General features: G+C 28.0%; 2 protein-coding genes across 2 annotated transcripts in view; both read left to right on the top strand.

The window, feature by feature from the left end:
• The window catches only part of LOC119666999 (dendritic arbor reduction protein 1), a 54,054-nt gene extending 41,448 nt beyond the window's left edge, over positions 1 to 12,606 (top strand). Inside the window, exons 7-10 of the mRNA XM_038076277.1 lie at positions 2,158 to 2,390; positions 2,455 to 2,637; positions 9,369 to 9,592; positions 11,295 to 12,606. Of these exons, the coding sequence (XP_037932205.1) occupies positions 2,158 to 2,390; positions 2,455 to 2,637; positions 9,369 to 9,592; positions 11,295 to 12,280 (1,626 nt within the window). The 3' untranslated portion in view covers positions 12,281 to 12,606. The remainder of the gene's footprint in view (positions 1 to 2,157; positions 2,391 to 2,454; positions 2,638 to 9,368; positions 9,593 to 11,294) is intronic.
• Positions 6,434 to 7,508, top strand: LOC119671060. Its single transcript, XM_038081557.1, has 2 exons — positions 6,434 to 6,933; positions 7,003 to 7,508. The coding sequence occupies exons 1-2, from the start codon at positions 6,547 to 6,549 to the stop codon at positions 7,378 to 7,380; spliced, it is 765 nt and encodes a 254-aa protein (XP_037937485.1). The 5' UTR covers positions 6,434 to 6,546; the 3' UTR covers positions 7,381 to 7,508.
• Positions 12,607 to 13,460: the final 854 nt, after the last annotated feature.

Raw genomic sequence — 13,460 nt, 5'->3', positions numbered from 1 at the left:
TTAAATGCTTTTTTAATAAATGGTTTTTTCTTTTTGTATGAAAGCAAAACATTTGTTTCTCTTCTTAAATTAATCATATAAAATATTTGATAAAATTTAGATAGATTTATTAACTCAAAATTTTATTTTGTGTTTTTTATTGCTCACAATTATGTCACTATAGATGTGCGCATATGTAAGTTTTTGCAAAATTCCACTTACTACCTACCTATTCATTCAAAAATTTATTTTCATTTCTTATTTGTATTATAATTTTAAAATTTTAATTTTAAATAATAAATTAATATTATTACAACGTATGCTTAAAAAGTCCCAGTTAAATAAAATTATTATTATACTACTATTATAGACGAGTTGTACGTTATTTCCTGATTAGCATATACTTTCCACAAATTATATTAGTATAGATAACAAATATAAGAACAAGTAAAATCGCTTATCTTTGTCATTTTGATATATTTTTAATAGTTAGTTAATATTTTCTAACTAACAAATATACAGGATAATGCTGTTTCCAACACATTACTTACAATAAATTTTCGAAAATTTGACTTTTGTCGTCAACATGCTCTTCTCCAGGAGTGTTATATTCATTCCAATTTTAATTTTTTTTTTTTTTTTTTGTTGTGAAAGAATTTGATTGTCCCTTCAAAATAGACCGCAGTTTTGCCAAATGCTTTTTAATTCAAGCCAAATTTCTTTCCATGATGTTTCACTTTGATATGTGCAAGAAGTCAGTTGTCTCTGGGGGTTATTTCTAAAAAATTCGGTGAATGAAAAAACTATTTTAAGTGTAAAATATTCAATCTAACAATCGTTTTAATCAACTTGTGAATAATGCAAACTATGCATGGTCAAAATTTCCCTTAAAAATATAAACACACTATATTCTGATATATTTAAGATGTTAGCTAACTGACTCAACTTCAATTTATAGTCCTTCAAAAGTTCTAAACAATTCTAATGCAGTTAATTGTCAAATCAATATTGTCTTGTTCTGGTAGTTTCTACTCCGGTAGTTGTTCTGGTAGAGCAACAACACATAACAACCAGGTGATCTATAGTTTATACAAATACTTGCTTCAGACATTACCAATCTCTTGTCTCGAAACGCTTAAAAGCTTTTAATGCTCAATTTCTTAAGTCCCTATGTAAAAATATAGTTGATACTCTAGTATTCCTTAGTTTTCATGGCATTTTATAGTTTTTTGTCAGTGGTTTATTTATTATTTTATTTTAATAAAAAGGATTTATTGGTAATTATATTTGGTATTATCAGGTGTTATTCTTTTTTTTTTAAAGCTTTATTTCTAAAGTATAAGCAAACATTGTATATATTTTAAAAATAATTTTCTTTACGCACATTAATATTCTCATTGCAATAAGATGCATGTATTTTGAGTTGGTAGTAGTACAATTTAATTTGTGATATTTATAACATATATCAAGTATTCCATATATGTATATTTGAATTTGGTCAAAAATAAAAATACTCTACACCCTAATGAAAGCACCGATCAAAAGGTAAAATATTATTTAATTATTTTTTAAGTACAATTTTCAATAATATTTACCATTTCTTTTATTATATCTTTCTAAAATAAATTCTTAACAATTAAAGGACAGTACTTTTTAATAAAGTTTTCTATAAGCAAAATATATATTTTTAAAATAAAAATTCAATATTAACATTTTCATTTAAAATGCTTAGAATTTTATTTTATTTTACAGTTTAACCAGCAAGTGATTGCAAATCCATTAACTTTTTTTAATTTAATTTAATAATAAATTTATGAAACAATATCCATCTTAACCAGGATAGCCATTTTGTACAGAGCAATTAATAAATTTTTTCATTTTTTAGTTTTTTTTTTTCAAAATTGAAACAATTTTACAAATTAATATTAATGAAAACTACACTCAAAACCACTTTTAAATATTTTTGGCACCATACAGTGCGAATATTTTTTTACACTCACTTTTACAAAAATCTTTTAATAATACTTAATTTTGCTGATAACTAATATTAATTAATATGCATCATTTTAATTCATATTTTGTCATTTAAAAACATATTTACAACATATATAGTATGTAAAATATGATTTGTCGAATTAACTAACTAGGTTAATTGTTTCTATTCTGCTCGTATACTAGCTTTCACCAGGACGTGAATGCTCAGATACTGATATGGAGCCACAAGCATCACAAAGTCAGGATTGTGAACCGACACCACCATTACAAAGGCATAATTCCAGTAATTTCTATCTGCCGCCTATAGAAAATGTAAATGGTGGTATAGCAACTGGAGGAGGTGGTGGTAGTGGTGGTGATTCTCCAAGACATATGCGTATGTATCATCCAAGACATAGTCCACATGCGCGGCAAAGGTATTATTTATTACCATATATAAATTTAATATAGTTTCCAATAAACTTTTATATTATTATATAGAGGCTTGGAACCCCAACGTGGTTATAATGCGGATGCTCTGTCACCAGATCATCCAGCCCATGCAAACAACCAAGGAATTGCCGCACAAAATCGCAGTGGGACAACAGCTACACCTACGATGCAACAACGAATTAAACCATTAGGTGTGGCAACACCACTTGTGATGGCAAGCCCAGTACGAAGGTAAGCGAATAAACTTATAATAGTTTTAAGCATAAAATATAATAATCAAATTTGAATATGTAAAATGCAATGCAATATTTTGTCAGATTTATTTAAGTTTTCAATTCTAATTATTTAGTATATTATGCCATTTTTATTACTTTTATTTATAAATAAAAATTTCTTTCAAATATTGAAAAATTCCCAATAAAGATGGACATAGCTGGAATTAGCAACCTTTAAAATGTGCCATAATCGGTAAATAGTTTATTTAGTTGATTGATTAATTGATTAATTGATTCAGTGTTGTATGGAGACACATACCAAATTATTTTTTATGGCACAGTTGCTTTGAAATGTTGTTTTACGAAGATATTTATTCTAAAATATTTAAAAAAAATAAAAAAAACTTAATTAATGTTTTTGTGATGAGTAGTCCTTAGTAACTAAATGTTGCTGCAGTTATTATAAGCTGGCTTTTTCGAATCATGGGCATTATTTTTGTATATATTAGTATTTGGTATTTATAATTATTTTGCGGTTAAACATTTTGTTTTAATATGATTCAGACAACATATTGAGATTAGTAGAATTTATTGAAATCATTGTTAGTTTTACTAAATAAAACTTTATATGGTGACTTCTTTAAAACATCAAACTATAGCGTCTTATAATTTTTAATATTTTTTTATTATTTATTATTTTATTTATATAGATATTATTCAGTAGTTGTAGTAATTATAAAAAAACTCAAATAAAGAAAAAAGTTCTTCATAGTATATTTATTAAAACCAAACAAACTATTTCTGTAAATGATAGTATGTACCCAAAACCATAACTTGGTGGCTGCAGATATCGCTGGCAAGCATCCACATTGCTTAAAAATAATTATATTTAATATATATATAGTAATTTATTAACCCTGAGGATGACTATAGATTGTAATCAAAATATTTGGTCAATAAATATTATTTTTTATTTAAAATAAAAATTCTAAATCTGTTATATTTATTAAAGTTATTTTTTGGATTTTGTTTAAAACTTAGTTGACAATACAAATAATTTACCAAATAACCCATATACAAAGTTTATGATAAAGTAAAAAATAATATTGTTTATATTCCTTTAGAACAGCTAACAATATAATAATAATATAATATAATATAATATAATATAATATAATATATAATATAATATATAATATAATATAATATAATATAATATAATATAATATAATATATAATATAATATAATATAATATTATTAATATAATATATATAATATAAAATATATATAATATAATATATATAATATAATATAATTAATATATATAATATAATATAATATAATATATAATATAATATAATATAATATAATATATATATATATAATATAATAAATATAATATAATTATATAATATAATATATATAATATAATATAAATAATATAATATAATATAATACTAAAATATAATATAATATATATAATATAATATATATAATAAACTAATATAATATAATATAATATAATATAATATAATATAATATAATATAATATAATAATATATAATATAATATAATATAATAATATATTATATTATATTGGAGGAAAAAAATATTTTTTCGATTAGGGTTAAAGGTTTTTCCTTTGATAAGCTATCAATAGCTGATATTGTTTATTGAGAAGTATATATAATATACATAACCTAAAAATTTTTTTTACATAAAGGTATTTGAAACGTTATATATACTTTTTTAATGAGAATAAAATGTTTGCTTTCGGTAAAGTAAAAGTAACTAAGATTGTGTATTAAATAATGTATATTATATACATAACAATCATTCTTGCTAGTTGTGTGCAAACTTTAAACTATGTAATCATATTATATTATATAAAATCTTGAGACAATTTTGCTTAAATCTCCTTAAAAAATAATGCTTTATATTCAATTAAATTAATTTATATAGTATATTGTATTATTATTGCTAATTTATTTTTATTTTATTTATTATAATATATATTTATGTTTTTCTAATGCCTTTTTTTAATATTATCTATTATCTTTTGTTTCTCTATTTATTTAATAGTCAATACTCAAAATCAGAATTCAATTATAATTTATAAGATAAGCTATAAAACCAAATGAGCCTTTAACAAATACTTCTCTTTTCAAAACTGTGAGCGTTCGTCGTGCATATGAGTATAGTCTATATAAACATCTCAGCCTCCATTTTCGTTTTCGTATCCGTATCCGTCCACTTCTATTTCTACTCTGTACCTATTTGGAGGTGAGTTTTTGGTTTATTTATTTCTTTCCGTTTCAGTAAATTTTATTTTTTCACATTTTACGAGCTCAAAATACTCATTTTTAATGCATCGTTCTCTTACAATTAATCGTACTCATACCTCAATTTCGTCTGAAGTCACATCCAAATGCAGATATATATATTTTAAATAGATATATATGATTTTAACTAATGTTTTATATATACATGAACTCAATGTGCAATCACTATTTTTGGTGTTTCAAATTTTATTTCTCTTAAAAACATACAAACATAAAACATAAATGTTTCATTAGTTAAGTATGAAATAAATTTAAAAACCATAATATTTTAACTATGCTTTAAATTTATAATTATTTATAATTTGGTTAATATTAATGTTTTAACAGTTAAGGTGGTATCATTTAAGTATATAATTCCATGCGAAGTGAATTGCATTTAACATATGTTGATAATTTAATGTATTTAAACAATTGAACTAAGTGACGATTAATTATATATAATATAATTAATAATATTGAATATATTAATAATTTTCTCTGGAAATACCATCAAAGGCTAAGTTATGTTATGAATATTTTTACATATTCTCAACAATGTGAAGAAAGTGAAGGTCTTACAGACTTACTTGAGGTCTTGAGATCCATCTATGTTACATCTACTCCAAACAGCTTGCAATTCAGCAGCTGCCAAAAATTTATTTGAAGACTTAACACAAGTGTAACTTGAAGATAGCTTTTTGATATTGAACTAATCACGCAAAATTAAAACTACTAAAGTATCAAGACTTTTTACATTTTTTTTTATTATAATGAGAACTAATTAGAAACTTAAAATAAAAACCCCAAGTTGTTACTATACGCAAAATCGGCGGAAACATATGTTGTTGCTAATATAATACAACCCAACGGTTCCAAGAACGGTCGGGTCTACGCCTCGGGAGCACTCGTCGCCAGCGATGACCAAGCACCGTTCGACACCTCCCAAAACGACTTCACAAGCTGATCCCAGCAGGTTACAACAACAACAACCCGACGGTCATTCATGTTGTCGTTATTACAACTGACATATTCATGTTATCTTTATTACAACTAACTTTATTACAGACTGACGAATATTCATGCTATAGTTAGTATAATTCAAATAGAAAATCTGCATTTTTAGTTTCTGTTGACACAGGTGGGCCTTAGTCGTCTGAGATGACAAGTTGACAAGTTGCAGAACTAACCACTTCTAAAGTCGTTGAATTTTTATAAAAAGATTAGTCTCATAGAACCAAATGAATATTTGACAATCCATGTTTGTCAGAGACTTCATGGAACTTATATATTAAAGATTAAAATGCTTATAATTCTTAAAGAATTTCGTTTGAAATAATCTATTATACTAATATTGGATAATAATATTAGAACTTTTCACATTTTTAATTTGTGCAACTAATTTCAATCTAGTCATAGCAAGCTTTATAATTTTCAAATTTATAGAAATACTTTTTATATTTGCTTAAGAATGAAAATAAAATATTTTTTGTCATAAAAAAGTTTCGGAATATTAAAAGATATTGAAATTTGTTTTGGCTGTAAGAAATTATTTTAAAAAATTACACAACACATTAATTTGAAGAAGTCTACATAATAGTTAAGCATGAAACGTGACGGCTTTTCTCGAATGGGTGCATTTGCTGCTATTGAGCAAGAACTTGAGAAAGTAAATCAAGAGTGCTCAGGGACACCGCAGAAAAATGATGCCAATTTACCTGGCAGTGCGTTCTCTTCCCAATGGAATAAAACTTACTCACCGCCAGAGAATGGGTATAATCCTGCTTTTTGTCGTGGAGGAAGCTTTAATGGTTTTACGCCAAATCCAAAATGGAAGAATTTTAAATTGAGGAAAGGTTTTAAACTACCTAAGGAGAATAAGGAAAGCGATGAAAATGAATCAGACCATAGTGAATATAATGTAGCTTCTGATCAGCAATATACATCACGTGTGGAACCACCATGTAACCACTTTTCTTATTCATCAGATATGGTTAGTGGTAGTGATTCATTACAATTACATGAACTTGATAATAACCGCATACATAACTCTTCACAACAGACAAGTGCTTCTGAAATGGGTCAACGTGATTTCTCAATGGGAGTGCATTTTAATATTGTAATGCTTCTTGGTCTTATTACAGGACTTTTTGTTTCAAAGTTTCTGCAATATCTAGAGATGTACTTTCGCTGGTTTCAAGTTCAGATTGAGCAACTGCGTCTAGCGGTTTTGGGCCGACAAACTATTTGGCAACTTTGCAATTTTGATGATGAGTCAAATTATTCTGCCCGTACCAAGATTGTGATGTTGCCAATCGCTCTTCTTTTTGGTTTAGTTTATGGATTTTTTTTCATAATGCATTGGGTTATACGTTTCATGCGTACTCAAGCTCCGAGTGGATTAGTTAAATTCATAAATAAACTACAACGAGATGCTTAATAGTACGACTTCTTTAATTGATGTTTTCAGAATTGGTATATCATGATTTGTTCCTGATATTTTCCCTTTTGAAATAATGTGTAAATATGTATAACAGTTAAATGATATATTAAATTAAATTAAATTAATTTTTTTTGCAACATAAGTAAAGTGTTTTTACCTTTTAATATTTATATTGTAGTGAAAACATATTTTTAAAACTGTTAATTGGAATTATAAATTATGTAACTAATAATAATAATGATCAGATTTGTCTCAAAGCATACTTTTAAATATCTTTGATATTCTAATACACATAATAATAGCAAGATTATGAAAATTTCAAGAATTAAAAAAATTGTGGTTCTTACCTGTAAGAACCTATAAAGCAATTACATATGAACCTAGTTGACCAACTTATACCCAACGAGGCAATTGTGATAAAATTGTTAATCCGTAACGATTGCACTTATGGAATTCTTTTTGAGATTCTTACAAAGGGTGTTTTTAGTAGGATGTTTTTAATCTTAGCCCTAAATATCTCTATGACAGATCTAGATAGAGAACGTCTACAGACGTTACACATGTATCTTTATGTTCCCCAAGATCTGTTGATGGTTATATTAATATCACTTCTTCTGTCTGTGCTTAGGGGGAGGTTAGTACTATATCTGACAAATTCGTCAGCCCGTCATTTAATAATATTTTGGTGCTCCAGAATTTATACTAGACGTACTCTAAAAACGGTGCTGATTTCTTTTACAATTGCCAGGCAACTCTGCCCCCAAGTTTTTTGATTAGTTAACTACCTCTCCATCCGATTATATATCTATGGTGGTTTAATATGGAGAAACTGCAATGAACAGGTAGGCGAACAACAGTTCAAACCTAAATCTTCGAGAAAACTCTGTTAAGCTTGGAGCCATTTATATAAATGCATAAATCTCTTTTCCGAGGCGTGAAGATATTTTATTCCACGACAAGATTTATTTCTTGAAATTAAATACACAACTTATACGAAAGAAATAGCAGGAGATTGTTTAGCAAAGCTAGGTGAAAGAAGAAAAGTGGTGGGTGATAATGATCAAATCTAATATGTTGGAGGAACCTTGCCACCACGAAAGGGCGAAACCACAAATAGACTACGTAAAGGAGAACAAATCTGCAGTTAGGCACAGAAATAACTGTATACACGTGTCAATATCAGGACAGCAATTGAGCAAAGACATTTCTTGCTATACATGGAATACTTTTTTATTCCTATAGATATCAGGTTGAGGCCTGTTGAGAACCGTAGATTGTAGACGTAGGTTCGATGACTGAACGGCCTTAGTATGGATAGTTGAAAGCATTATATTTAATAGCATATATTTAATATTGTATATGTAGGGAAGTTATGTTATATACTTATGAAAAATTCATCATATATATTAAATGTTATATATTCCTAATATCTTTGTATATATATTAAATTGTATTTTTTTTTAAATAGAGACAAAGGCTTTAAATGAAATCAATTTATTTTATTATATATCATTTAGCAGGTTAGTTTCATTTTTGTGAATCTTTTATTGTCAGATAATATTACAAGAGTTATATATGTATATATAATTCATTTAAATTACTAGGGTTATTAGAATTTATATTAAGTGTTGTGGTTTTCTTTATATAAAATAAATGTTGAAAGGTCAAGTTTCACATTTTACTGAGTGTTGAGTGTAAAAATTCTAAAACATTTTTATATTAGTGGAAATACGAAGTACTAACTTAATTGCACAGTCATTTTGTACGCACATATTAACATTTTATCGTTTCATTATATTAATGCCTCGTTACTATTAAATTCATTCTAAGTTTGGGTTTTTTCTATTGTGAACGGCTTCATTTGTGTTTCATTCTTTAAAAAATTTTATTTAAATATTCATATAGATATAAATATATTCCTCTAATTTTATGTGAATTCTATAAAGATTTAATATTCTCTTTACTGTATAATTTTTTGCATTTAGATCAAATCCAGGAACTCCTACTCAACCACGACGGCCAGATTTCATTGGTCTGAGTCAACCACAACAGCAACAGCAACAAACTCAATCATATTATGAATACACCACTGGTCTGCCACCACAGCATCCGCAACCCCCGACTATACAACAGCAGCAACAACAATTATTACTTCAACAACAGCGTGTTATGCTACAGCATCAACAACAGCAGCAGCAACAACAACAAGGTAAGATTTTTAAAATTATATATATTTTAAAAGTATTCAAAACAAGTTAAAAAGAAAAATTTCTGCAGAGATACTTTATGAAGCTATAGAACCTTATGTTATAAAAGCAGTTCCAGAAATACGAAGTTGAATGAAAATTTATTGTTTTACTTTCAATTTTTTCCAAATTGAATACTAACCTATATATGTAAACATAAAATTAGATGTCCTATGGTAAACCACAAGAAATTATACCAATTACATACTCAAGAAATTACAGACGGAAACCCACTGTATGGAACAAAGTGAACACCCTTTAACTGCACTTGAATGTAATAAAATCAAACAAATTAAGTTTAATTATTATATTTTTAGTTAACTATTTTAAAAAAATATAACAACACCTATGTTTGCAATGATCAAATTAATTCTTACTCCAATTCTCAAGCCGGTAATAAATCGAAAAAACTAGTATTTCAAACTGTGAGACATAGCGAGAGATGAAAAAGTATATCAAGCCACTACGGCCGAATGACATCCCAGACGAGTATAATCTTTATATATATATTTAATACATATTTCTCAAAAATTCCAAAAAGGTATGACTCCCTCTTCTTTTTTTTATTTGGCACTACAGTCCAGTGTCAACCTTGACCTCCTTTGAGGGTTGCGTAACGGTAAAATTTTTCAGATGCAAGCTTGCTGGCCTTACGATCAACCCCCAACCTGGAGGCCCAGATCTCCTTATTTGTTTAGTAGTTAAAGAATTTCCGCTCAACTATATGTTTTCAGGTTATACATCTGTGCTCCGTCGTCAGAGCCTCTTATGTAAAAAACAGAATACGCCACGGGTAGGTGAGGTTGATCGATGAGAAGGCTAGGCTATATATTCGCATCATTACTCCATTGGGGCATACGATTTTACCCTTTACTTCCACAGTCAAGTAAAAAGGCCACAATCTACCAAATTTAGGAAATTATCCTCAAGTGTTTAGAACTAAAGCTATGTTCTGAATTTTAAAGGTTGACAGCTCTGTGAGATCAATTAGAAAAGAGAGTCCAATGCTTTTAAATCTGATTCTAGTCAATGTTTGGTATTGAAAAATAAAATGGAGTACAGTTTCTTCCTCTTGCGCGAAGTAACGAAGTCTTATTGCATATCATCCTAATACGCGGTGATCTGTCAGTGCATATACCATAACACTTAGCTACTTACGTTAGGTTGTGGTATCTAACTGGTACAAATTTTGTTCGATTTGGGCCAGTTAAGTTTTGTAATCTAATAAGATTCAAATCCATCTATGCTTTAAACACTACCCAAATATCTAACATTTTTAATAATGTTTAAGAATTTCCTCAGAGAATACTTAATCACATGGGTTATTAGGGAAGCAAAATTTAAGATAGAGAAATCTCTGAAAGTCATACACTGTAGTCCAAGAAAGCAAGCGTAATACGAGGTTGCAAAAATTAAGAATTCCAAATACAATTTTATGAACTAATCGACAATTTTTTTTCCTATCTCAAAAGCAGTTTTTTGTAAGCTAGATAATTTTTGTATAAAATTGTAGTTAATCACATTCCACTAGTCGTTAATTATATTACACTATTTAATTTTAATATCTTATGAATTATGGCTGTATATATTATATTGTATATTGCAAAATAATATAATTAATCATATAGCTTACTTGAATAATAATTCTGTTTATTGTATATATAGGTGGTCCTGCTATACAACATATACAACAACAGCATAATCTAAACCAACCATATGGTGGTAGCCCACAGCGGCGCTTCCTTTCAGAAGGTGAACTAGTACGACAAGGCGGTAATGAATTATCATATGCCCGTTCAAATAACACCGTTGATAATATACGCGAACTAGCAGGAAGTCCACAAAGGGGAGTGTATATGTGGAAAGATACATCTCCAGGGTTTAATGGTAGTGGGCCAGGTAATATTGTGCCTACAGTTGGTAGTAGTGCAGGCACTATACCAAATAGTATACACCATGCCCAATATATAACCGTAGGCGGCGCTGGCGCACAAGGTCATCCACTTATAATGACACATTCACGTATGCATCAACCACATGATTATGCCCAGCAACAGCAACAACAACAGCAGCAACAGCAACAACAACAACAACAATATCACCGCTCTAATCCAACAAGCCCAACAACAATGCCCTCCACCTCAGCAGCACAAACGTATATGATACGATATGGTGGTAATAATGCAGTACCAGCTTCAGTTGCTTCATCCCAATCAACAGCCACAAATTATGGACATGCTCAACAAGCGTTGACCAATACAACAAGCAATCCTGGTTTTCAGCCACAATTACGTGGCGGTGTAGCAGTATTTCCACCAAATCCAAATACTAATACAGTTGCTATATCACAGTCAAATAGTCTACAACCACAACCATCACCACAAATTAAACGTAAACAAACTCCGACACGACCGATGTCATTCGTTCGTGCTCTCGAAATGACCGATTCAATGGAAATGCAAAACTTAGAACAGCAACAGCAGCAATTGCAACACCAACAAACCCGTAACAATGGCGGTATATTACCTAATTCAGCAACAATGGCAGCTAATCCAAATATACAAAACGCTCAGCACTTAGGTGCTCGCACTACCACACCAACTCCAGATCGTGCTAGTGTTTATGATATGAATTATGAGATCTCCGTATAACCCGTGGTTGTACCTGTCGTAGTTCCACCTGCCTCTGCAACAATAACTGCTGTTTATGCGCGTAAAAAATCTGTTACCAGTGCAACAACTTGCAGCACTGTTAAGAATTCTTGCGCTGAGCCTGCTGCTTACGCTTCAGTTTCGGTTTTGGCTAGCAAAGCACCAAATAAACGTAAATTTTCTACATTCTTTTAAGCATCAAATTCATACAATCATGTGCGCAGATGTTGACCCTTATCTTTAGGTTAATTCTCTGAAGTCATTGATTCATTGATACATGTATGGCCACATATTAGAAAGGTCGCATAAATATATATTGTACATATATTTTATAGTTAATTTTATATTTATAATTATTTTAAAATCTTAACTAAAATTTATTTGTACATGTCTTTTTATCTTATTTTTAAATCGTTATTTCTTTCATAACATATACAAAAAATATAAAAAGTAATATAAAATTTATACTCGTACTATCAAAATAAACTGAAAAGTTGTATGATTATAAAATAAGTAAAAATTTCATTGTATTTATGTCCATGTTTGTAAATGTAATTGTAATTGTTGTAAAATTTGCTTGCTAAAAAAAGAATTATTATGAACTATTTATTTGTTAATAGAGAATTATTTAAGATATATCTTTTAGTCCATCCCAGTGAGGATAAGACATCTTAGGTACGGGATAATAACGATGTCTTTTCTTGTTGTCAATAACCGCCCATATAATTTACAAAGTAAAAGTATAGAACTTGTTATATATTTAACAATATTTACATTAAAATTTTAATTTTATTTTATTTTGTTGTAGTTATTCACATAGTTTCATAAATTTTAATTTAAGCTATGTTGTTATTTCCAAAGTCAATCGAGATAGTAATTTGTAATCAAAATATTTATTTAATTTTTAAAAACAACTAATTTATTTATTGTATTTGTTTCCTTTTAAAGGTATAATAGTTATACTAATTTAGCAATAACAAATTTATTAACAAAAATAATTACATTATTTTGTGTCATCTATGGAAATATATTTAAATTTATATTCCTCCTCAATGAAATTTATCGAAACAATCGGTTTCAAATAGAAGTATATATCTTATAATGCAGTTTAATTTATAATTAAAAAAATTTGGCATTTAATTTTTTATATATGAAAAATTTTAAAATATATATATTAAAA

This window comes from Teleopsis dalmanni, chromosome 1, assembly GCF_002237135.1.
Source record: "Teleopsis dalmanni isolate 2A chromosome 1, ASM223713v2, whole genome shotgun sequence".
Taxonomy (NCBI): domain Eukaryota; kingdom Metazoa; phylum Arthropoda; class Insecta; order Diptera; family Diopsidae; genus Teleopsis; species Teleopsis dalmanni.
This window is presented reverse-complemented; position numbering and strand designations above follow the sequence as displayed.

Coding starts and splice junctions, on each gene's coding strand:
- LOC119671060 (XM_038081557.1), top strand. CDS start 6,547: ATGAAACGTGACGGCTTTTCTCGAATGGGTGCATTTGCTGCTATTGAG. Junction 6,934..7,002: donor TTTCTTATTCATCAGATATG/GTTAGTGGTAGT, acceptor TCTTCACAACAG/ACAAGTGCTTCTGAAATGGG.